Source organism: Diabrotica virgifera, chromosome 1 (assembly GCF_917563875.1).
Source record: "Diabrotica virgifera virgifera chromosome 1, PGI_DIABVI_V3a".
NCBI lineage: Eukaryota > Metazoa > Arthropoda > Insecta > Coleoptera > Chrysomelidae > Diabrotica > Diabrotica virgifera.
This window is the reverse complement of record NC_065443.1, coordinates 128,853,469-128,879,280: the sequence shown is the minus strand read 5'-3', so window position 1 is coordinate 128,879,280 and position 25,812 is coordinate 128,853,469. Positions and strand designations below refer to the sequence as shown.

The following is a 25,812-nucleotide window of genomic DNA, read 5'->3' as shown; positions in this document are numbered from 1 at the left end:
TTTTATACAAAACTGAACATTATTATGTAATAAAAAAAATGTGCAAGTTCCCTATTAAGGCTTTATTGGCGAAAAAAGATGGTGTCGGTAATACTGGCTGTGTAAAATTTACACCTTAAAAAATGTTACAATATAACATATGACAAAATAAAAAATAAGAATTTTGTGCTTTATTGTGTTTTTTGTGTTTTGGATTACGTACATGTTTAGGTTTTTGTGATGTTTTAAGACTGCCAGTTATGTTTCTATGGTTTTAGTTGTAATAAATCTTTAGTTCTTAAAAGAGCGTAGGAGCAAAATTTCTGACCAATAATTTTAAAACTCATTAATTTTTTCGAACTAATAATTATTTTTGAAAAATTTAAACGCAGAATGAAAGATCAGGTTGAAAAATAGACGACTCATTGAATCCACCTGTCTTATCCCATTCCTAGCTTCAATTGGGTCAGTTAGTTCTTCTTTTGCCTGTACTTTTATTGTGTTGTGCTGGTAGATATTTTCGATTGTTTTAATTATTCATTAAGGTATCTCTCTTGAGTACAATAAATGGATAACGTCCTTTATTTTGACCCTGTCAAATGCCTTCTTAAGGTCCGCGAAACATAAATATGCCTGTTTTTGTGTTCTAATGATTTCTCCTGAACTTGCCTAATTATAAATATTGCGTCGGTGCATGATCTTCAGGACACAAAGCCTTGTTGTTTAGGGGAGATTAAAAATACAAAAAACAAGAAAAAGTTATAACCATGCAAGAAGAAAAGGCGAAAATATACTACTGTTAATAGAAATATTTGGAAAACCAGCAAGAGAAGATGCTCTTCCTTTCTATCAATGCTATGAACCAAGACAAACAGTGGTTACACAGAAAAAGCTACAAAATAAGTAAGTTTATGAACATATTTACCTGTGGAAGTTATAGCACCATTTGTAGTAGTTGCCGGGTCAGTGGGGGACTCTGAATTAGCACCTGGTGAAGCTGTGGAACGTCCTCTAGTGCTAGAATTACTTCTTGATATGATTTTTCTTTTGAGATCGTCCCTTAGAAGACTTTTTAGAGGTGAAACTTTTATTAACGAGCTTAGGCTGCTCGAAGTTGCTGATTGCATTTGAATGCCACCTAGTAAAAAAAGTGAAAGTATTTTCATTAATATACGAGGAAAATATAGTAAAAATATTAGTTGGACTGATGTTTACCACAAAAATCGTAACAAAAGACAAAGAGAACGATATATTTTTTAAGTAGATCATACCTGAGGTTGCCGTACTGAGATTTACTGGTCCATTTCTCTTTGAGCTTTCGTAATCGTCTCCAGGTTCTTGTTTAATTGGTATAAGCGATATGGACGGGGTGATGTTGGTTTCTTGGTCAATCCGCAAACTATTCGGCTGTATGTGACTGCTAGAAGGAGCGTTGGAGTTTGAGTCTGCAGATTGGGGAGAGTTTGGACATTCCCCGTTCATGCGAGAGTCGGCACTTTGAACTGGTTGGTTGGAGTTTTGCGCATCTCCCTAAATTACAGATAATGTTTAAAACACCTCTATTTTACATTTGCAAACATTGCAGATTAGCAAAGAATAAAAATATATTATGCTAACTCAGTTTCGTGATATAGTGCGAAAAAACAGAGAACAAGAATTGGAACTGGAAAAAACAAGAATTATTACATCAGATTTGCAGTAGAGTGTCTATGGTATCACCGTACTAAGTACTCCAGCGTATTATTGACAACTAAGTCCAATTGAACTGATATAACAACTAAACATCACACACAATGTACATCACATGCACCAAAACATTGAAGGCATTAGCCGAGGCAAGAGCGAATACATCATAAGCTTCTTGGAGAAAACAACATTAATATAGCTACAGTTCAGGAAGCACACACTGTAACGACTCCCAACTGAACAACCGAGATCAAATTCCAAATCATAATCATCCACAATATAGGCAAAACTAATATATACAAACCACAAAAGCAATAGGGCCACCAGATGTGCTTCCTTCATTCCCTAATGTTAGTTGAATTGGCGAAGCTCAAGCATCTTAGACGTTTACATGGTACAAAACAGAAACCTACCTTTTTCCTGCTAGATGTCAAAAGGATTTAACCTAGATCTAACGTTTATATCTACCAAAGACGATTGCGATAACCATGCCACCAGAGAAGTTCGTGATAATTTTCTAAAATCGCAGCTTAGGCCAGTAATAACAACTATGGGCATTACTATTCCCATTATAAACTCAATTCCTCTACCCAGATGGAAATGTCGTAAGGCAAATTAAGATAAGCTCAATTGGAGAACGGTATCAGACCGAAAGAAAGTATGTAAAGACCTGTATGATCAGTACGAGCAAACCAGAGACCCAGACATAGGTGAACAACTTCTATGGTCTCTGAATTCTAAAAGAACCACCAGATGGAGAGAAACTCACGAAAACCTAATACTTAAATTGTATCAGATGGTACCATGCCAACTATTTAATAACCTAGTAAATAAATGCAGTGCCACAGATGATTTGGACGGCGTTATGCGTAATTCGACCAAGCGCCATTTCTTTAAAATCGAGATAACAGCGGATTTTGGTGACACATAGCTAAAACTATCTTGGAAAAAATCCCTATAATTGTCACGTTAACGGCTACTAAGAAAAACAAAATTAAACCAAGCGACATTATGTCTATTAAGGGTTTTTAGTTTTGCATAACAAGACTATATCCATAACGGCCATTCTTAGTTTCGCAATAGTAGACTAAGCGCCGACTAAGCGTCTGTGGTCTGGTTATGCTAAATTAAGCGTTTGGCCAGAATAACATTTTTGTACCCCTTAATGTACACATTAATTTTGAAGTTTCGGTCAAAATATTAGGCACATAGAGACAGAAACTTTTCAATGCACTAGTGTGAACCAGGCAAACAACATTCACTACCAGACATTTACAGACCAATCGCTGTTTAACTGTCTGCTATAAGATTTTTGAGTGTCTGCTATAAGATTCTTGAGAGGATAATCTACATGAGGCTTTTGCAATCTGTCAGCAGAAAGATTCCACTAGACTAATCCGGATCATCAAGTTCTTTCTCTAACACTTATTAAAAATGGCTTCCAAAAGAATATCAAAACGTCAATAGCCTCTCATTGATCTGACTTGCGCTTACGACACTACTATGGTACGGAAAGAATGCCTACTACTTAAATTGTATCAGAAGGTACCATGCCAACTATTTAATAACCTAGTAAATAAATGCAGTGCCACAGATGATTTTTTCAAATAAGCGTTAATGGGAAACTACAGTCGGAAAAATTAAAGAATACCCATGAACGATCATATCAATCACATACAATCACATATTTTGTATTTGCTATTTTTTTCTATAAATAAAAAACGAGAGAGATATATTATTAATTATCTTAATAATATGTGATTGATATGATCGTTCATGGGTATTCTTTCATTTTTCCGACTGTAGTAAGTTTAGAAGTATACAGAGTACAGAATTTATTACGGAAAAATGATCTTTACTTACCGGAGATGGTGGAAAAACGGGTACGGGGGCATCAGTCATGGAAATCTCCACATGAGGAGTCAAAAAGTGCATAGGCGGAGTGGCATTATCCGTGGATCGGGCCCCCGTGGAATCTCCAGAGTCGCTATAGTTGGCTCCTCCTGTCACGCTTACGGATAGACTGCTAGTGAGTTGACTTAAAGAATTAAGCGTTCCGTCCATAGCAAATCCTTGTTGAGCAGCAGCTGCGATCAAAGAAGCTTGAGAACCTGCTGGGCCTGGATTATCCAGATCTATTCCATGTCTAAGTAGAACAATTTTATTAAGTTAGATGAAGTTTTCAATCCTAATAGCAATATTTAAAAATATTAAAATATTACTAAACGATTTTTAAATTGAAAACTTGTTGGTCCATTTCATTGGTAACAGCTCCATGGCTTCTAAAATTTGCAAGCCAGATGGATGCTGAAGCGAAGAAGACAAGAGGGAATTCAAAAACTTACAATTCACGACCCCGTCTGTTCAGCTGGTAAATTCCAACAGAAGATGGACCTAGTTACTCAAAGAAGTAACGACCAATATAAAAATAAAATAAAAATTCCATTTTTATTCAGTTGCAATGCGAAGGCAAAACAATCTTATTTTTCACTTAGAATACGGAGAGCAGTCCAGCACTCTGAATCGACAATTTTCGACTCTTATTGGAGTCTCGTCAGAGAGACGTAGGCCTGCTGCTCCATACTCTAAGGGACCAACAACGAGAGTTTATCCCCCACACCGCAACTGACGTGAATGGATTAGGTGACTAGTAGCGTCATCTGGCAACTTATTAAGTTGTTTTATAAGAAGTCATTACAAAGTTATCAGTTGCTTACCTATTAAAGAAATGTATTCTTAGACTCTTCATAGATCCAGCCCTATAACTACACAACGGACAAGACTTGACAAGATCATGTTGACCAACATGCTCGTTTTGGAAATGAGCTCTCATCGCAATCTGTCTTTGGAAACCTCTATTACATATCGGGCAATGGAACGGCAAGGTTTTGGTGTGCGTGGTAAAGTGTTCAGCAAGATGGTCCTTTCTAAAGAACCTTTTTTGACATACTCGGCATTCGTAGGGTTTTACTCCGGTGTGGCGCATCTTGTGGCGACGCATATTTGCGCCGTTGGAAAATCTCATTTTGCAGACATCGCATTCGAACATTTTGCGATGGACTCGGTCGGGCGACGGATTGTTGTTTTCAACCTAGAAACAGAAAAGAAGAAAAATTAATCTAATTGTCAAAAAATAAACGAGTATTGATGGGCATTGGGCATTGATAGTGTTGGAAAATTCTCGAGAATGAAAAATCGGAGAATATTCTCGAGGATATTCCCGAGAATATTCTCGATATGGAGAATTTTCTGAGAATGAACCCTATGACGCACTTAGGGATATTGTTAAAGATTAAATAGGGTATTAAGAATCATGAAATTATATGAGACGAAACAACAGTGTTCTTTATATATAAAAAATACAAAAACAAGAAAACACAAATTTTATTTGATAAAAAATGAAATTTTCTTCTTAACAGCAAATAATAAATGTGGTGATCTAATCTGAAAAAGATTAGCCTCAGATTCAGAATTTGTTTCTATTATAAGCCGGTTTCTTTTAGAGGAGTGGATAAAACCATAGGTACTGAAACTTCTTTTAGTTGCTGCTCTGGATGAAGGCATATTTAAATATATCAACTGCTATTTTGGTTATTAATAAAAACAAAGCCTCGAAACTCTAGATGACGTACCTTAGCAGTAACCCTGGGCACCCAGGTACTTCGGAGGTCGGTTCTGATTACATATTCGTGTTCAGTGACCTCAAATACCCCAAAATAAGAAAATCTGGCACTTAATATACTGATTTTAACATGTTTATGCATTTTTCGATGCGTTCTATACACTTTAAAATGTAATAATGCATTTCCACCTATTTTTTTATTGTAGACTTTTTTTCAAACGTCATCCTAACCCTAAATACAATGCAAAAAGTTGCAAGTCTCTATGTACCTACTATATTTAAAAATATATTTATTTCTGTGTTTTTAGTGTTAAATGCCCTGGTCTAATAAAAACAATGCCATACCTACATGTAAAATTAAAGTTGATGATCATAGTCTACAAATATTATCATTTCTACATATTTTCCGGTCAATCTAAGCAATTTTTTTCTAGGCCTGATAAGAATAGTGTGTATTTATTATTAAAATCTGATGTGTGCATTTTTATTTTCAAAGGAACTAACATCTGAAAAATTCTCTGAATTATCTACCTCGACAAATCGTATCTGTTTCTGGGTGCATGCTTTGTTAAATTAGATACCTCCCTCTGTTTCAGCTACTTCTCAGCGCCCTGTAATCCTATAAAACTCTTCATAGCCTTCGCCCTTCATAGATAAAAATTTAGTTAACTGTACTGATACCAAACACTCGTGGAATACTGGTCAGACTCCGATATCAACCGACTGTAGATACAATACTCAAAATAGGTACTCGCTCTGACACGATTGGTACGAAGTAATCAGAGTAAAGTAATCAAAGTAACGATTTATCTGTATAGTAATCGTTACTTTCGGTATTAAGTAACGAGTACTTTGTAACGAATAGTTACTTTTTCAACATCACTATTGTTTTTTTTTTTTCATTCAGAGAAAGTCATATAATGTATACACTCTCTGATGTTAGCTAAGGAGCTTGAAACCGGTTAGTGTGTTTATGGCACTCTCTGAATGAATTGAAATATAAAAGACGTTTATAGTTTTCGTTTTACAGCAGAATTATTATTGGTTATAGATTGTCTTACCTCCATTTCGGTAGCTTCGTTGGTCGTGTGAACCTTGGTCACGTGAGTAGTTATTTGGGCTTGAGTACTAGCTTCAAAATCACATTTGGTACATTTTATAGTATCGACTGGCACGTAGTTCATGTTTGAACCAGTTACCACTCGATCAGCTTCGTTTTGATCTGCATCCTCGTCTTTGTGTGGCAGGCGGCTCGTCGCTACACCACTGCCTGAATCAGCTTCATTCTCAGCAGTAGTGTTAGCCATGATCACCGCCTTCTGTCGCTTTTAAATGTTACGGGTGCTGTTGATTCCATTAACTTCTGCAATGGATAAAAAAAATATAAAAACTACTTTAAATAAAAATATAGTTTATCTTTTCGCCGGTCCGGAACAAGATTGACGTAACTGCAAATTCTGTCAATTCCTATTTATTGCGTAATTAACTTCTAAAATACTGTGTACAGATGATACAAAAGCGACAGAACTGTAACTATGTGCCGAGCCACTACAGGGTAGTTGCGACGTTATTGAAATACGCACCATTTTAGACCTTGTTTCAGATGAATAATGACGCAACTGTAAATAGGGTTGAAAATGGGGGGAATTAAATTAATATAATGAAATTCGGACCAATAGGGATGAAAATAAAAGCCATTGCTGTAAGAATAAACGGCATACTAAATATGTAAAAATCGTTTTTTTGTACAGAAAAATTTTAAGATTAAGAATGACGCAACTGTAGATAGGGTTGAAAATGGGGGGATTAAATTAAAATATTGAAATTCGAACCAATAGTGATAAAACTAAAAGCCATCATTGTAAGAATAAACGCCATACTGATGCTCCTGGCCGATTACTCCTTATTTAATCGCTATTTTTAGATATTTAAACATCCTTTTTTGCTCTCCTGAGAAATTTGGCTCTTTGTAGTTACGTCATTCTTGTTCGGGACCGGCGTTTTAGCATCATATGAGTAATAAAATAGCAATTTACGATCATTCAACAATCATAACCATAATTTCCTTAACGTTGCCATTATAGTCCATTGAAAAGTAACATTTAAGGTTGGTTGCACTTGTCAGATGATGCTACTTTATTTTTTATGGATAGGGGGTTATTTAATAGCATAGACATTAGTCATACATAGTGTGACCAACTAGCCCGAAAAATCCGGGACATGGCCCGAATTACGAAGTCGTGTCCCGGCGTCCCGGGCAAGGCTTCCGGGCCATCCGAATTTTCAACGTTTTGGTAAAATTATATTGTGAAATTTTGAATATGTTATTCTTCTAAGAATTCACATCAAATTGAATAGGTGGGACGGAAAAAAGTCGACGATTTCTAACTGTAATACCATATCACATCCAAAACGCTTGCATTTTATATCGTGGTATTACAGTTCTACAAAAACTCAAACCCTGGACTTTTTCCAGTTTCTGTATTTTAATTATCGTCTTCTCAAAGACGATTCAAAAACATGAATATCAAACAATGATAATTATATTTTGATATTAACCTAAGGTTCTATTTACATGGAAATCCAACATCAGTTAAATTTTCTAATTTTTCCCTTTTTGAGAACGATTTCCAGACTGGAAGTCGAAACATCAAAAACTAACAAAAATGTAATTATCATTACAACCCATCCCATCAAAAATGTTTATGAACATAAAAATGTTAAATAATCAATAAAATGATATTAAAGTTCTATATTTTAAAAAAAAGTCCCGATTTTCATTGAAAAGTCCCGGATTTTAGTTTTTTTTCAGCCTTGTCCCGAATTGGACTGATTTGGAGTTAGTCACACTAGTCATATAGCCAATCACAATGGTTTCACAATAGGAGAGTAATGTGTAGTGTGTGGGTTGAGTAAATGGCTTATTACTTAATAAAGTCGACTTCATTGTCTTTACAAAGAGACGCTACTTGTATCCGAACGTCTGCGGACCCGCAGGTGAGTACCGATCCCACAAGGATATAAATTATTCTTTATTTATTAGATTTTTAATAAACGAAAAATTTCCACCCAGCCAGGATTCGAACTTACGTGGCAAGAGAGTCTATCTTTGAGTCCAAAGGTAGACTCTCTTACCACTGAGCTACGGAGGGGTTAGTGTAAGCTTAAGTTCAAGTATGTGGGGCCGCCACCCTTGTGCCCAGGCCGCCATGTTGGATTTTCGCGCTGTATCTCGTAAATTGTCTACAATTTTTAATTTTATTCCTACTACTTTTTATTGTAGAATGGAAAATAAAAAAGATATAAAAAAATTAATAAAATTTTTTGTATCTACAAATTTTCTTTTGGTCCTTATAACTATGTTTCTGGTTATTTTATTATATATTACGTAGAGGGTTTTTCAACGAATAATTTTCACTACAAATTTGTTTAATTGCATTAATTTTTCTGTGTTTTACAGCCCTCCGAAGTTGACCGGGTTCTTGAATACTCATCAGAATACGATGAAAATGAACCATTAGGCTTAGTTTTCTACATATTTTTTATTCACATCATTTTCAATAAATTTATCATTTTCTTAACATTCCTGTTTTATTATTAATTTATTATCAACCCTTTCCCCCTCCACAAAACTCACCCCACCTCGTGCGCTTGCGTCGCACGAAAAAGCACCAATCGACAGAGAGAAAGTTTACTAAGAGGACCCACGTTACCAATATTATGCCTAGATAAATTGCTTGGTAATGGAAATATCAAAACAAACTTAATAGACCCTCTCAAAACTGCTCTATCAAAAATGGATTTAGTGTCGACCAGGCTGAATCAGATTCAGATACAGTCATCATCCGTTTTGCGCTTGCTCCATCTAAATCCTGTGATTCTGTCACTGTCGTGGCAGAGGACACTGACATTCTTGTCTTGATCACGGCATTAGGAAGGAAGCAGTCCAATGCATTTTTTTAACGAATGAAGTAAAAAACAGACGTACTCTCAATCATTTATTGTAACTTCCGACGACCGGTCTCACTTTCTATAATATGCAGAGCATCGTCAGGTCAAAGGTTACAAGTCACTAAATGCTACAAATAAAAAACCAGAGTTAGAACAATGTCTGGTTGTAAAAGATGCTAAAGATCCATAAGATCAAGCCAATATTGAACAACATACATAAAAGTAGTTAAGACAGCAGACAAATACATATATGCATGTATAATCGGGGGCGGCAACAAACGTCCCCCAAGCCTAACATGCACATGCACGTGTATACCGTCTATAATCATGCAATGATAACGTGTCGTACTTACATTCGGCTACAAGGAGCTACTTCATGTGTATTCCTTGTACCGATGTAGCAAAAATGCTAGTCTTCCATTATTCAAATCTTGAATGGGTTGCATGTGAGAGTTCATTTTGAATGAGAGAATGTGAGAGTTCATTCAAAATGAACTCTCACATGCAACCCATTCAACATTTGAATAACGCAAGACTAGTATTTTTGCTACATCGGTACAAGGAATACTCATGAAGTAGCTCCTTGTGGCCGAATGTAAGTACGACACGTTATCATTGCATGATTACAGACGGTATACATGTGCATATACATGTTAGGCTTGGGGGACGTTTGTTGCCGTCCCCGATTATACATGCATATGTATTTGTCTGCTGTCTTAACTACTTTTATGTATGTTGTTCAATATTGGCTTGAGCTTATGGATCTTTAGCATCTTTTACAACCAGACATTGTTCTAACTCTGGTTTTTTATTTATAGCATTTAGTGACTTGTAACCGTTGACCTGATGATGCTCTGCATATTATAGAGAGCGAAACCGGTCGTCGGAGGTTACAATAAATGATTGAGAGTACGTCTTTTTTTACTTCATTCAAAATGAACTCTCACATGCAACCCATTCAATATTTTTTTAACATTCAAAAGAGTGTAAGTCGGATCAATTATACTGTCCTTCAAGTTTTATATATGGCCACGTAACTGCAGAGAATTTGCTGTTCCTCCATGTTTTTTCAGGATGCGACACAACATCAGCAGCTTACAAGATCGACAAACTTAAATTCATCAAAGTTTTACAGAAACATGCTGAGTTTACCAGCGGAACAGGGAACAGCATTACTTCTCAGTGAGAAAGTGTTTGAGTGTGAGTTTGCTCAGACGTTGGGTAACGTTTTTTGTCTCCTAATATGGTAGAAATAAAGACAATTCTCTGGACAACATGAGGAACAAAGGATTCTCCAAGACAGTAACCAAAAATACATTTAACTTATCATCGCTTCCTCCAAAACAAGATGCAGCCTGGTACCACAGTCTCCAAGTACACTCACCAGGTACACTCGTGGCTCGGCAAACACTGCTATTCTGAAGATTGGGGCTGCAAAAAGCATGGAAATGAATCCAAAAATGGTAGCCTTATTTAGGCTGATAACGAATTCTAGAAGGTTGGCTTAGAGTGATTGTAAATGATGTTTATAATAAAAGATTACCGTGAGAACTTGTTGCTCTCTACTGCCAAAAGTCTTCATCGGAAAGACTGATAAGGGGAGGGGAAGCGTGTGATGGGAAAAGGATATACCATAAATATTATAAAGGCTGGTATGAGAAGAAATCCCAACTGGAAAAAGATCACGCGGACGCCCTCGACTCCGGTGGCGAGAGTATATAGCAGGAGACCTGAAAGATATGGGCGTGGAGAATTGGATAGAGGTTGCTCAAGACAGAAAACAGTGGAGGCATGTTGTCGAGTCGGCTAAAACCCACGAAGGGTTTTAATGCCACAGATATTATAAAGATGTTCACATAGTGAGATATACATCTGCCGGACGATGGTTTGAGGCGATTGGTTAATCGTCAAAATATACATTTTAAAAGACTAAAGACTAATGTTTTTATGACTAAAGACTAATGCCTAAAGACTAAATGACTAAATGACTAAATGTCTAAAGACTAAATGACTAAAGACTAATGCTTTGAAAATGGTTATTGATTTTTGATATACATTTTATATTTTTGTAGAACTTGTTTGATGAAAAATAAAAAATCAAAGTTCCATGTTTTTATCCCACCGTGTATACTGTGAGACACATTGTATATTAAATGCGTTAACCGAAGTTTGACAGGATAGTCTAGCTGCGCTGTTTAAATAATTCAGTAGATAATTATATCTGTGTTTGCCCAGATCGTTTGTTTCTTAGCAAATTGATTTTTAATCACCCTCATTGTATTTTAACTATATTTCTTGGGAATTAGCCGCACAAATACCGCGAAGAAGTCATAAACGTACAGAAAACGAATTAGAAATCTACTGCTAAAATTTTCCGTGATTCAAGTAGCAACTTGAATATTATACACGTAAAGAGTAGCTTATACAGTGTGATTTGTAAAAATTAATATGTACCCAAAAATTTGGAATACATATTTTGAAATTATTATCATATGAAGTGAAATTTTTTGTGCTGCAATCCTTAGCCCTTGCCATGTCTGCTTAAGAAACTGAATTCGGCATTCAACATGCCTAAATACGAAGCTCAGTAATGGGATAATAGCCCCATCAGGGAACACAAAATTTTACGAAAACCTTCAAAAAAATAAAGGAACGATGAAAATTTGGGAATAGGTAGTTGAAATTGTCTATTATTATGTAAGAAAAAATTTACAATTCTACATCACCTCCATTTTACAAAAATTGGGAAATACGGGGTGAAAAATATTTTCTCGGGAGTAAAAAAATATACGTTCAAAATAGGCCCGGAATTGGATAAAATGACTAATTCTAAGCAACTTTTGTTCTATAGAGTTTTTTCACTAAGTCGATAATTTTCGAGTTATTTGCGAGTGAATATGTCCATTTTTAACATAAAAAAAAACATATTTTTGGACGGTTTCTCGCAGATAACACAAAAAGTAAGTATTTTAACGAAAAAGATATTCTTAGTAAAAATATAGCTTATAAAAAATTAAATAAAATGGTGTACACGTAAGGTCTGCAGACCCAGTAGAAGCAGTGTTGTAGCTAATGAAAAGTAGGTTCTTATTCGTCAAATTCCAAATCGAATATTTCAATGTGAAATAACCAAAAAACAGAGCACTTTTCGGGGAAAATTCATTACAACTTTTTTAAAGTGTTTAAAACAAGGTTTATTTTTGTTTTTTAAAAAAAACTTAAATCATTAAAAATAAGTGAGTAACGCTCAAAATATTGTTGTTCAATTTTATTTTTTGGTACAAAAATCGCGAAAATCACCCCCTAATTAGCTGCCCAAATAAAATTAATCGCTACCGCTTCACAAGTTACTTTACTTATGTATTGTATATATTATTTTTATAAGTTTTATTGGTTCAAAGTGCTCATTTTGAAAAAAAAAATGGGTTTAAAATAAAACATTTTTTTTATTAAAAAAAAATGGAATTTTTCATGGAATTAACTTAAAAATTATTAGTAATACCAAAAATCTTAAAGAGTAATAAAATGTACGTTTTGCTTTTGTGAATATTTTTTGCTTTTTTGTTTACTTGTTAGACAAAAATTGGTTATGTTATGGCTGTTCAAAATTTGCCTAAACTCGTGATTAGTTACTCGTTCAAGCCATTTAACTACAGCTTTTTCAAAAATAAGCACTTTGAACCGATGAAACTTAGACAGATCATATAAATAATACATACGCAAAGTGACTTGTGACGTGGTAATGATAAAATTTATTTGTGATGCTAATTAGGGGGTGATTTTCGCGATTATTTTACCAAAAAATAAAAGGGACCAACAATATTTTGAGCGTAACTCACTTACTTTTAATGTTATTAAAATTTTTTTTAAAAAAACAAAAATAAACCTTGTTTTAAACATTTTAAAAAAGTTGAAATTAATTTTCCCCGAAAAGTGCTCCGTTTTTGGGTTATTTCACATTGAAATATTCGATTTGGAATTTGATGAAGAAAAACCTACTTTTCATTAGCTACAACTCTTTTTCGACTGGGTCTACAGACCTCAAGCATACACCATTTTTTTCAGTTTTTATAAGCTATATTTTTCCTAAGAATATTTTTTTCGCTGAAATACCTTACTTTTACTTACTTTTTGAGTCATCTCCGAAAAACCGTCAAAAAACATGTTTTTGTCTGTTAAAAATGAACATATTCACTTGCAAATATCTCGAAAAGTATTGACTAAGGGAAAAAACTCTATAGAACAAAAGTTGCTTAGAATTAATCATTTTATCCAATTCCGGACTTATTTTGAATGTATATTTTTCACCTTCGAGAGGGCGGTATTCCCCTCCATTTTTGAAAAATGGAGGGGATGTAGAATTGTAAACTTTTTCTTATATAATAATAGAGAATTTCAACTACCTATTCCCAAATTTTCATCCTTCCTTTATTTTTTTTGGGGTCAGATTGTTCTTTGATCGGGCTATAACGATAAGAGGGAGAGAAACATTATTTCTGACTTTCTTCTTCTTGTTTTTTCTGAGTAGGAAAAGTACCTCTTGCCTTTAAAGAAGTTGCCCAGTGCTTGCTCAATGTCCGAGACAATAGAAATCAGACGTGACGTGAGACAGGGATGCATGTTGTCGCCAATTCTTTTTAATGTCTACTCAGAAGAGATCTTGAAGAAAGTGCTTGAGGGTGAAACAGCTGGAAAACGGACAGCAGAAACGGAATAAAGGTAAATGGAGTTCCCATTAACAACATTAGATATGCGGATGGCACTGTCATCTTAGCCAAAAATATTGGGGATCTTCAAAGATTGGCGACCAGAATAGCGGAATTTTGACAAGAATACGGTCTAACAATGAACGTCAAGAAGACAAAATTTATGAGAATATCGAAAACTCAAAGAAATAACGAGAATATCTTCATAAACGGAACCAATGGCGAACGAGTAGACCAAATATGCATATCTTGGAACAATAATAAACTCCACAGGTGATTACTTCCAGGAAACCAAAATCAGAATATAAAATGCTATATCAAATTTTAACAAAATGAGAAATGTGCTCTGTTCAAGAAATTTGAAGTTGGAGCTAAGAGTTAGGTTGGCCAGGTGCTACGTTTTCTCTACTTTTGTTTTATGGAATGGAAGCTTGGACATTGAATGCGGCATAAATGAAAAAGCTAGAATCATTTGAGCTGTGGGTGTACAGAAAAATTCTGAAAATGTCGTAGATAGAACTCGTCACAAACAAAGAGATCCTGAGAAAGATGAATAAAGAAATGGAAATCTTAAATACCATCAAAACAAGAAAATTACACGTTACACGTGGAGAGAGATACAGCTTGCTTCAATTGATTATGCAGGGAATGATTCAAGGAAAAAGAAGCGTAGGGAGACGCAGAATATCGTAGCTGCGCAACCTGGAAGAACCTACGGATGCACATTAAATGAACTTTTCAGAGTAGCCATCTCCAAAGTCCGAATAGCTATGATGATTGCCGACTTCCGTTGCGGAGATGGCACTTGAAGAAGAAGAATGCTTCTTCGTCCTATTAGCGATTTGTCTCAAGATATTCTTACTATTCTGAAATGCGCCATTTCTGAATTCCAGTTAAAATAATTCAAATAACAAATAAGTAATAACTATTATTGTTACTATACAGTAATATACTGATAATCTGATAACTATTATCATCCAACTTTAATTACCAAGTTATTAGCTGACTCGTTTTACTTAAACGGAACTAATTTTATCGTGGTAACTTTTTATTTTTGTTATTGATACAGTACTACAAGCAACTGATATGGTTTTTACTTATTTTCCCATTATTAAGATGGCGCTGTTGTCTGAACTGAATTTGAATAATCTACTATCATAATTTTTGTTTTTTGTTTATTGATCTTGAGACCACATCTATTGCTTTCGGCTTCCACTAGCTGCAGCAGGCTGGACATTTCTTTTTCGGATGCAGTTATTAATGTTGTATCATCTGCATATCTGAGATTTGAGATCTTCTTTCCTGCGATAGAAATACCGCCATTCCATTTGTCGAGTGCTTTTCTCGTTATATATTCCCCATAGAAATTAAAAAGACTTGGAGATAGAATACATCCTTGTCTGTCTACCTATTATAAAAGGATCGGACTTATGATTTTCAATTCTTATTCTGGTTTCACTGTTCTCATATAGGCTTTTCACCAGAGCTGACAGATGATCAGGAACCCCCATCTCATGTAGAACTTTCCACAAAACTGTCCAGTCGACACAGTCAAATACCTTCTGATAATCCAGAAAGCAGATGATCATCGGAATTTTGAATTCTCGTGCTTTCTCAATGAGTTGTCGCATATTAAGAATTTGCTCCCTTGTGCCTTTACCCTTCACGAAGCCTGCCTGTTCTTGTGGTATTTGTCTATCCAGGTATGTCTGCATGCGACACTTGATGATTCTCAACAGAATTTTACTTGGGTGTGAAATTAGTGAGAAGGTTCGGTAGTTACTACATTTTGTGGTTACGCCTTTCTTATGAATGGGAGTAAATCGTGCGGTACACCAATCACTGGGCCATTTGCCGATTCTCCATACATGATTGCACAGTCCCCCATGTTCACCCATGTTCTGTAAAAGTTCTGCCGTGATGTCATCGCAACCAGGTGATTTATTTCTTTAAGGTGTTTTATGGCTTCATCGACGTCAGACCTTAGAATATCTGGTTCTAGGGTTGTTGTTGAGATTTCCAGTGCTGTTATATGATTAATGTTAGAGGTTTCAGCTATATAGAGTTCTGTGCAGTATTTCTTCCAAGTCTCCAGATCCGCATCCATATCGCTTATCATATTACCTGTCTCATCCTCTATAGCGTAATTTCTGGGTTTGAATTCCCGAGCCAGTAACTTTACTTTCTGAAAGAGATCTCTTGTTTCATTTCGATTTAAGTGGATTTCTACTTCCTGGCAAATGTTAGACACATATTTGTCTTTATCTTTCCGGCAATTTCTTTGGATTTCTCTTGATAAGCTTCGATAGTCGTTTATATCAAAACTGCCAACTTTAAGTTGCCTTCTTTGTTCTATAATTTTCCATATTTGGTCACTGATCCATGGTTTACGACTGTTGTTTTTTATGGGTTGGCGACTTTGCTTACCTATATCTAATATATCTCTTTTAAAACCTCCCCAGAAAGTCTCGATATCATCTATGGGGGTAGTACTTGTCCCAGTTAACGTTTATTCTTTCTTTGAAAGTTAAAAGTTCAGTCTCTGTAAATCCGGGAGTTCCAGGAATGGGCTTGTGTTTGTTTCTAAAATGTATTCGGAATAAAGCTACAAGGAGTTGGTGATCGCTTCCACAATCTGCACCTGTATAAGTTTTTGCGTTAGTAACTGAGGACTTCCACCTTGAATTGATCATTATGAAATCTATCTGATTTTTTGTTCTGTCGCCCGGGGATTTCCAAGTGTAGAGTCTTCGTGGGTGGTGTTGGAAGTAGGTATTCATTACAGACAATTTTCTTTGGCCACAGAACTCTATTAATCTATCGCCTCGTTCATTTCTTTCCCCAAGACCAAAAGGACCCAAGGTGAATCTCATATGATGATCAAGCTGAGTTCTACCAATTTTGGCATTGAAGTCGCCTATTATCATTACAATGTATTTGGTTGATATTTTGTCGAGTGTTGTCTCCAAAGTTGTGTAAAAATGTTCCACAGTTATGTCGTCTGCTGTTGATGTAGGGGCATATACTTGTATAATGTGTAAGACACAAGTTGAGCCTAGAATCCTAAGGTGAATGATTCTATCATTAATTGTATGGTATCCACAAACAGAGTTTTGGAGTTTTGAGGAAACTATTAAGTATTGTGACAACATTTTTGCTTACATTGCCATTACCCGAGAAATATACGATGTTTCCGGAAATGCTCCGATGTTTCCGGACATTGTCATAGGCACATCTAAAATCCACAAACAAATGGTGAGTATCAATTCCATACTCATGTTTTTTTCCAAAGCTTGTCATAGAAGGAATATTTGATGGATAATAGACTTTTCTTTGCGAAACCCATACTGGTATTTGCCTATTATGATTTCACAATAGCACGACAGTCAATGGTAAATAATGCAGGCCAATATTTTGTAGGTCACGTTTAGCAAGGTAATGCTATTTAATTTGTAGTTATCACAAACTGCTTGGTCTCCTTTCTTGTGAATAGGTACAATTATACCTACATTCCAGTCTTCTGGTAGTTTCAGCTGCTTTCAAATCAGTTCTACTAGCCTACTTATATTACAGGTCAGATTTTTTGCGCCATTTTTTAAAAGTTCTGAAGGCAAGCCATCTGATCCAGGACCAGGAGCTTTGTTTTCTTTCAATTTTTGTATTGCCTTGATGACTTATTCCTCTGTTGGGATGTTATCTTTCTCTCTTTCGTCAGCAATGTCTTCGAGCTGTATTTTTGTGCTTCTTCGAGCTGTATTTCTACTTCTTATTTCAGTCTACCCTCAAAATTTTTTGCCCACCTTTCTAGTTTCTCGTCCTGATCACCAATTATTTCTCCTGTTCTGTTTCTAACTATTGATAGTTTATGTTTGAATTCCTTTCTTGTCTGGTTAATCTCCTTGTGGAATTTTCGCGTTTCTATTTGTGTGTTATATTATACTTCTCTAGTTTTTTCAGTTGGTTTTCAATATGCTCCTTCTTCTTTCTTTTCAGTATTCGTTTTTCGTTTCGTCTCAGCTGCCTATACTCTTCTTCTACTTGTCTCATTCTTTGTGCTTGGAGCCTTGAATATTCTTGATTTTTTCTTTGTGTTGCTTGTGCACATTCCTCATCGTAATATTAACTTCGGTAGGCGATTTTCTCGCCTACCAAGATATACATGAGTAGTTGAAAAATGTATGTGTAATCTAAACATTTATTTTTAAATCATCAATCATTTTTAATACTCTTTTTGCATACATTAAGTGACCACATAGCGGTAAAGAAAAATGATAAGACTTTCTTGATTATCTTGTGGTCAGGGAATGGCAATTACTCAGGAAATCAGGTGACGAGAAACGTTTAGTTCCTGTAGGAAGCATCTTTCATTAATAATGGGTAAACACAGAGATTTGAATGGATTTTCTTATGTTTATCAAAATCTACTTCCTGTACAGGAATGATGTAGATATAATGAGGTTTTTACCACTAAAAACGTTAATAATGTGATATTAAAATATAAAAGATATCAGGATTGTTGAGAAAAATTATTAAATTGTTATCAGGAATATTAAAAAACTTAATATTTTTCATAAGTTATCTAAATTTTATTTTGTATTGAGTAATCTGTGAGAATGGTATTTGGAGAAGATGATATATCATTTCGAATTGCATGGGAAGTAAAAAGAAGTATTAATGGTAGAGATGTAATACAGTGGTATATGGAGAATAGGTAAGGTTCAACCAGGAGTTATAAATACCAATATTACAAAGAACCCTCTATAGCAAATTATGCAAAAATACATAACGACAGTACACCTAGTAGAACGCTTAGCGGAACTATGGTGGAATGTTGGCCAGTAGGAAAGCCAAGGAAGAGGTGGATAGACGAAGTGAGAACCGATGGTAGAGATATCGAGAGCAGACAACTGGAGGAGAGCAGCCAGGGACAGAGATACTTGGAGGCGGATGCTGGGGGAGGCCAGGGCCCAACTTGAGCTGTAGCGCCAGAGGCCTAGGATGTAGGAGAGAAAGAGAGAGATGTAATATCCTCCATAAAAATAGACAGGCTTAGATAGGCTGGACATGTGTCAAGAGCAAATGAGAATAACCCACCCAGACCAACCCTAGTGTCCGTATCCGTACCAGTAGAAAATTGGAGTAGAGGCAGACAGACCAAGACTGAGACAGAAGATCGGCGCAGCAAGCTGGCGACAGTTGGCTAATAAACGCTAAAATTATTCCATCTTAGCCACAGATAGAAAAATCCTGAGGAAATGCATGAGGAAATGTGCATGGTGTCTGTCGTATTAGTACATCTACTCACCTCTCCCAAGTATACAGTATAAATATAGAACACCACAATTTTGATTTCTTCAGACAAACAAAAAATCAAGCACGGTTTTGTTGGCTTTCTCTCGCCACTTTCCCTCCCCCTCAAGAACTTGCCCAAATGCTTGCTAATCAATGCAGCTTAATCCCTCCTTCCCAACAGTTCCCTATTAGCAGAAATTGAGCAAGAAGGCATGATAGTGCAGACTGTACAAATCATTCCTTATATCGGCATGTAAATACACAACTTATACATGACATATCTTCATACCACTATACATGTATACAGTGCAGATCCTAAAGTTGCCGGTGGGGGATGTCTATGTGCAGTATTATAGTCTGTGTATGAGAGAGAAAGTATTCAAAATAATAAATAATGAAATATAACAAAGAACATAAAATTTGTTATTTCACTATTTTGAATACTTCCTCTCTCATACACTGACTATTGGGACCGTGCAAGTTCGGCAAAGCGACCTCTATTTCTACGCTCTGTACTTTTATTCGCACTTTTAATTATATTGGCCAATTATATTAGTCCTGGTTGCTGGATAATTGTCAAGACCATAGTCCAAAAAAATAATAAGAAGAAAAAATAAGATGCAGGTTATGTTTAGCAAACGTAAACAATTGTATGTAGTAAATAAAATCAGTTATTAAAATGCAGTACTGCAAGCAAAATACAATTAATTAAATTTACCTTTATATAATAATTGCATATCATATCAATATTGTGGAGTAATATATAATTTTTCTGCGTCAATGACAGAAGGTATGAAATATACGTCAATTTGACAATTTCAATTGACAATATGAATTATTTAAGATAGTTGCAATATTTCTCCGCGACTCGCGCACGGTCGTTTCTCGTTTCCCTTTCCAAGTACTTGCACACCGCGAATAATACTGCGCATAGACACCAACCCCTATCAGCACCTTTAGAATATGTGCACTGTATGTATGTCTATATGTATATGAGTGTATACTTGTATGTATGCGTGCATATGTATGTGTATTTACTTTTCACTTTTTAATATTGGCTTGATCTTATAATCTTTGATGATAAATACCAGACAATGTTCTAATTCCGGTTTTTGCAATCTATAGCATTTAGTTTACTGTTGCCAGGACCTGATGATGCTGTGCAAATTATAGACAGCGAAACTGGTCTTCGGCCTGTTTCTTACAAGATATTATGTTCTACATATTTTAAAAACATTTATGGAAACAGATAGTTATATTATATTGGTATCTTTTATGTTATCTAGAGATTACTTACAGTTGAGTCTGGGAATCTTTACCCGTGCATCATCATTTAAAGCATACGAAATAGGTCGGAAATTGAAATTTACTAAACGCAACACCAAGTCACTTACTGTCACTTACTGTCACTTGCTGTTGCGTTTAGTAAATTTCAATTTCCGGCTTATCATCGACTTATTTCGTATGCTTTAAATGATGACGCACGGGTAAGTTTTCTCGGACTCAACTGTAATTCAAACCATTTATCAAGGAATTTTAACAACTTGACAAATTTAGGTTACAATTTAGAAAATATAGTTTGAAAGTAATAAAACTAATAAAAGCAGATTCAAAATGCTAATGATTTATCAAATTAACATTAAAACCAATCAACAAATAAAAAAATTATTTGGGGATTTGGGGCAGTTAACTATAACTTCCTACTTATTTAAGTATTAATATAATACGATTATAATACCATCTTACAAACATCCTTTACCTATAGCAGGACACTAAAATCATTTCCAGGACCCAAAACAAAAATCTTAATTATAACTGTAACAATTCATAAATAAATTAAATAAATCATACCTAATTGTAGAAACGATATATTAAAATTAAAAATAAATATGTTAACTTACAGAAGCATACGGATATTATTATTCTCAAAGGACAATGACCAAAGGAAAAAATAGGTGATTAATTGCAAAATCACTAGAAACCCAATTATTTCTCTGCTAAATATATGATAGTCGATACTATTAAATCACATAAAATAATAACAAACCAAGAAACTAATTTAACAACGCAATTTTACTGTAGGAACCCTCTAAAAATTGTGAAAATCAAAAGTATGAGTATCAAAAGAGTATCATACTATCCATGAGAACACGTCAACAGTACTACTTAGAAAAGTAACGTTATATTTGGGAACGAGGCCCGAGTCAAAATAAGTACTCATTCACTGCCACTGCACTCATTCCACATTTTATGCTCTATATATCAACAATTTTCAAAGTATCATAGTTAGTAAACCTGCAAACTTTGTAAAACTAGTTTGACCCATAAATTGAGGGAAAAAGATGACTTATGTATATGATTGTAAAAATTCACTACACCATAAAATAAGGTACCATTAAACACCTGTACAGTTCGTTGACTGCTTTTCATCCATTCTAGGTCTAGGTTTGATTTGATCTGTTGGGAAAGTGAGAAGTAACTTTGAAAAAAGCCTTTAACACATTACATGCCACGTCGCTCATATATGAGAGACACAGATGTTCTGCCAGGGGCAACGTCGCTCATTTTTGATATACACGTATGACTGACTTTCATTGCCGTGGCCCCTGAGAGTATTATCCCAATTAAGGGTTGGCACGCAATGTGTTAATGTGTTATGAATGTGTAAGTTTCCGGATTTTTCATAACATTCACTATTAATTAAATTCATAATTAAGTAATTAAAGTATTAACACATTCACGGGCACAACTGCATGTGCAGACACTTATTCGCAGTGTGCAAGTATTCAGAAGGGATATGCGAAACCATCGTGCACAAATAGCGGAGAAATATTGCAACTTTCTTAAATAATTCATATTGTCAATTGAAATTGTCAAATTGACGTACATTTCATATCTATTGTCATTTAAGAAGAAAAAATATATATTGCTTCGCAATATTGATATGATATGCAATTATTATATAAAGGTAAATTTAATTAATTGTATTTTGCTTGCAGTACTGCATTTTAATAACTAATTTTATTTACTACATACAATTGTTTACGTTTTAATAACATAACCTAAATCTTATTTTTTCTTATTATTTTTTTTGGACTATGACCTTGACAATTATCCAGTAACCAGGACCATATGATTGGCCAATATAATTAAAAGTGCGAATAAAAGTGCAGAGTGAAGAAACCAGGTGTCGCTTTTCCGAACTTGCATGGTCCCAATAAAGGGACATGACTGTAAAGATGAAAATGTGTCTGTAAATGTGTTAAGATTGTATGTATACTTAGTGTGACCAACTAGCCCGAAAAATCCGGGACATGGCCCGAATTACGAAGTCGTGTCCCGGCGTCCCGGACAAGGCTTCCGGGCCATCCGAATTTTCAACGTTTTGGTAAAATTCCATATTGAAATTTTTAATACATCATTCTTCTAAGAATTCACATCAAATTGAATTGGTGAAACGAAAAAAAGTCGATAATTTCTAGATTGTTATACTAATACTACATCCAAAACGCATTTTATCGTCGTATTATATTTCTACAAAAACTCAAACTCTGGACTTTTTCCGGTTTCTGTATTTTAATTATCGTCTTCTGAAAAGACGATTTAAATAATGATAATTATACTTTAACCCAAGGATCAATTTACATGGAAATCCAACATTAGTTGATTTTCTAATTTTTCGTTTTTTGAGAACGATTCCCGGCTTGAAAGTCGAAACGTCAAAAACAAAAAGAAGTCAATAAACAAAAGTGTAATTATCATTACAACCCATTCCATCAAAATAATTTTTGTCAACATAAAAATGTTAAATAATCAATAAAATGATGATATTAAAGTTTTATATTTAAAAAAAAATGGCCCGATTTTCATTGAAAAGTCCCGGATTTTAGGTAGTTTCTTCAGTCTTGTCCCGAATTCGACTAAATTGGAGTTGGTCACACTATGTATACTGTATTTTTTTGCATTTCTCTATCTCTCCTATGGTGCTACAGCTCAGGTCAGGCTGTGGCATCCCTCAGCACCCACCTCCAAGCATCCCTTTCCTTGGGTGCTCTTCTCCAGTTATCTAGCCTCAATATCTCTTTAGCACCTCTTCCTTGGTCTTGCTACTGGTCGACTTCCTAACATAGTTCCACTAAGCGTTCTACTAGGTATTCCTGTTATTATCCATTCTTATAAGGTCAGCACAACTTCTGTATTTTGCATAATTTGCTATAGAGGGTGCTTTGTAATAATGGTATAACTTGTGGGTGAACCATATTCTTCACACATCATTATCTCAAATGGGTCCCAATGTTCTTAATATCATTCTTCTGACATTATTTACTTTAGAGTGAATTTGAATTATTTATCGTCAATAAAATTGTGTGAATAACCTATGTATCCTATGCTAACTATTATGAAGCATTGATAAATTTGATTTTTCTTAGGTAAACCACTGGAACAACCGACGAAAACATGGTGTTTGTATGCATGACAAAATGTCCTTTTTTAGAATACCTAGTTAACAGGCATTTTCTTCTTTAGATGCTGTGTCTGTATTCAGACATTGGCCGTCATCATGTTTACGATTTAAGACATAACAAGCATCACAAAAGAGATTTGTTGGAAAACTACTGAAATGATTGTTTTTGGATTTAACTACATCTATAATATGCAGAGCAGTTTCAATATTTTGAGTGATATGTTTAGACTACAGCCTACTCTCAGTTTTTCTACCTATTTTACTAATCTGAATTACTGTACAGAAATTGTTAAAATTGTAAAGACTGTTGTGCACACAAATTGAAGCATAATATTGAAACACACAGAATCAAAAGCATGGGATGACAAATTGACAATTAAATTAGAATCTAGACAAGGGGAAGACAAGAAGCTTACAAAGGCAGTCGCTCTGATGTTAAGACATAAATATATCATCAAACCAAAACAAGACAGTTTCAAAATTTTTACAGGTGATTAAATATGCATGTGCAAAGATGGAAAAGATTAAAACTTGTGCTTATTATCAATATCAGTCTGTTTCTTACAAGATAATAGATATTCTATTTTAAAAACATTTATAGTAACAGATAGGTATAAATATGTTGGTATCTTTTATGTTATCTAGAGATTACTTAATTCAAACCATTTATCAAGGCATTATAACATAACATCTTGGGTAATATAAAAATTTAGGTTACAATTTAGAAATTATAGTTTGAAAGCAATCAAGCTAATAAAAGCAGGCTCAGAATGGTAATGATTTATCAAATTAACATTAAAAACCAATCAACAAATTGAAAAATTATTATTTGGGCCAGTTAAGTATAACTTCCTACTTATTTATTAATATAATAAATACCATCTTACAAACATCCTCTATATCAGTACTTTAAAATCACTTCTAGAACCCAAAACAAAAATCTTAATGTTGAGTGTAACAATTCCTAAGTAAATTAGATAAATCATAAATGTAGAAACTAGTGGATATATTAAAATAAAAATAAATGTGTTAACTTACAGAAGCATACGGGATATTGTTATTCTCCAAGGGCAATGACCAAAGGAAAAAATAGGTTACTAATTGCAAAATCACTAGAAATCGCAACCCAATTATTTCTCTGGTAAATACGTGATAGTCGGTACTATTACATCACAAACAAAATAATAACAAACCAATAAACTAATTTTACAACGCAATTTTACTGTAGGAACCCTCGAAAAATTGCGAAAATCAAAAGTATGTTGCGAGTACCGTACTATCCATGAGAACACGTCGACAGTACTACTTACAAAAGTAACGTTATATTTGGGAACGAGGCCCGAGTCCCAATAAGTACTCATTCACTGCCACTGCACTCATTCCACATTTTATGCACTAGATATCAACAATTTTCAAAGTATCATAGTTAGTATACATAACCTGCAAACTTTGTAAAACTAGTTTGACCCATAAATTGAGGAAAAAAAGATGACTTACGTATATGATTGTAAAAATTCACTACACCATAAAATAAAGTAACATTTAAAAACACCTGTACACTTCGTTGACCGCTTTTCATCCATTCCAGGTTTGACCTGCCGAGGAAGTGGGAATGTTGGTCGAACAGAGCCGAACGCGCCGAAACTGACAACGGGAATCTGCATAAAGATACTCCATTCCCAAATAAATAATGCCTAAAGTACTCATTTCTAGCTACAGGCAAATCACATGTAATACTATATGTTAATATTTATTTACAATTTGAGGCATTTAGTCGTAAATTACATCATACTCGAACTCAATTGCAATTATTTTCGATTAAACGTAAATACACAATTTATCACTAAGCCAAAACAAACGGATGACGGATGAGTAGATAAGCAACGTCGATCCTGTCCTGTCCCATATTACCGCAGATATTTCATAGAGATGGCGCCGATAGTTTTAAAAGTAACTGTTACTTCCGGATATGTAAAACCCAATATGGACTTTCCCTGTTGATTATGAAATTTTTATTATTTTCTATATAAATAATATATATGTACCTCCTAATTAAATAATTTTTAAAAAGTTCATGATGAAGCAGTATAATAACTGTACGTGATGAAACA

The 25,812-nt window shown here is 34.7% G+C and overlaps 1 protein-coding gene across 3 annotated transcripts in view; it reads right to left on the bottom strand.

The window, feature by feature from the left end:
• Nucleotides 1-25,511, bottom strand: part of LOC114332025 (zinc finger protein ztf-16) — a 43,219-nt gene extending 17,708 nt beyond the window's left edge. Inside the window, exons 1-6 of one of the 3 annotated variants that reach the window (XM_028281725.2) lie at nucleotides 25,199-25,511; nucleotides 6,349-6,650; nucleotides 4,383-4,756; nucleotides 3,529-3,811; nucleotides 1,251-1,509; nucleotides 905-1,117 (exon numbers count right to left, since the gene is read on the bottom strand). In XM_028281725.2, coding sequence (XP_028137526.2) covers nucleotides 905-1,117; nucleotides 1,251-1,509; nucleotides 3,529-3,811; nucleotides 4,383-4,756; nucleotides 6,349-6,594 — 1,375 coding nt within the window. In that variant the 5' untranslated portion in view covers nucleotides 6,595-6,650; nucleotides 25,199-25,511. The other 2 variants (XM_028281728.2, XM_028281726.2) reach the window with 2 other exon arrangements.
• Between the last annotated feature and the right edge of the window lie 301 nt (nucleotides 25,512-25,812).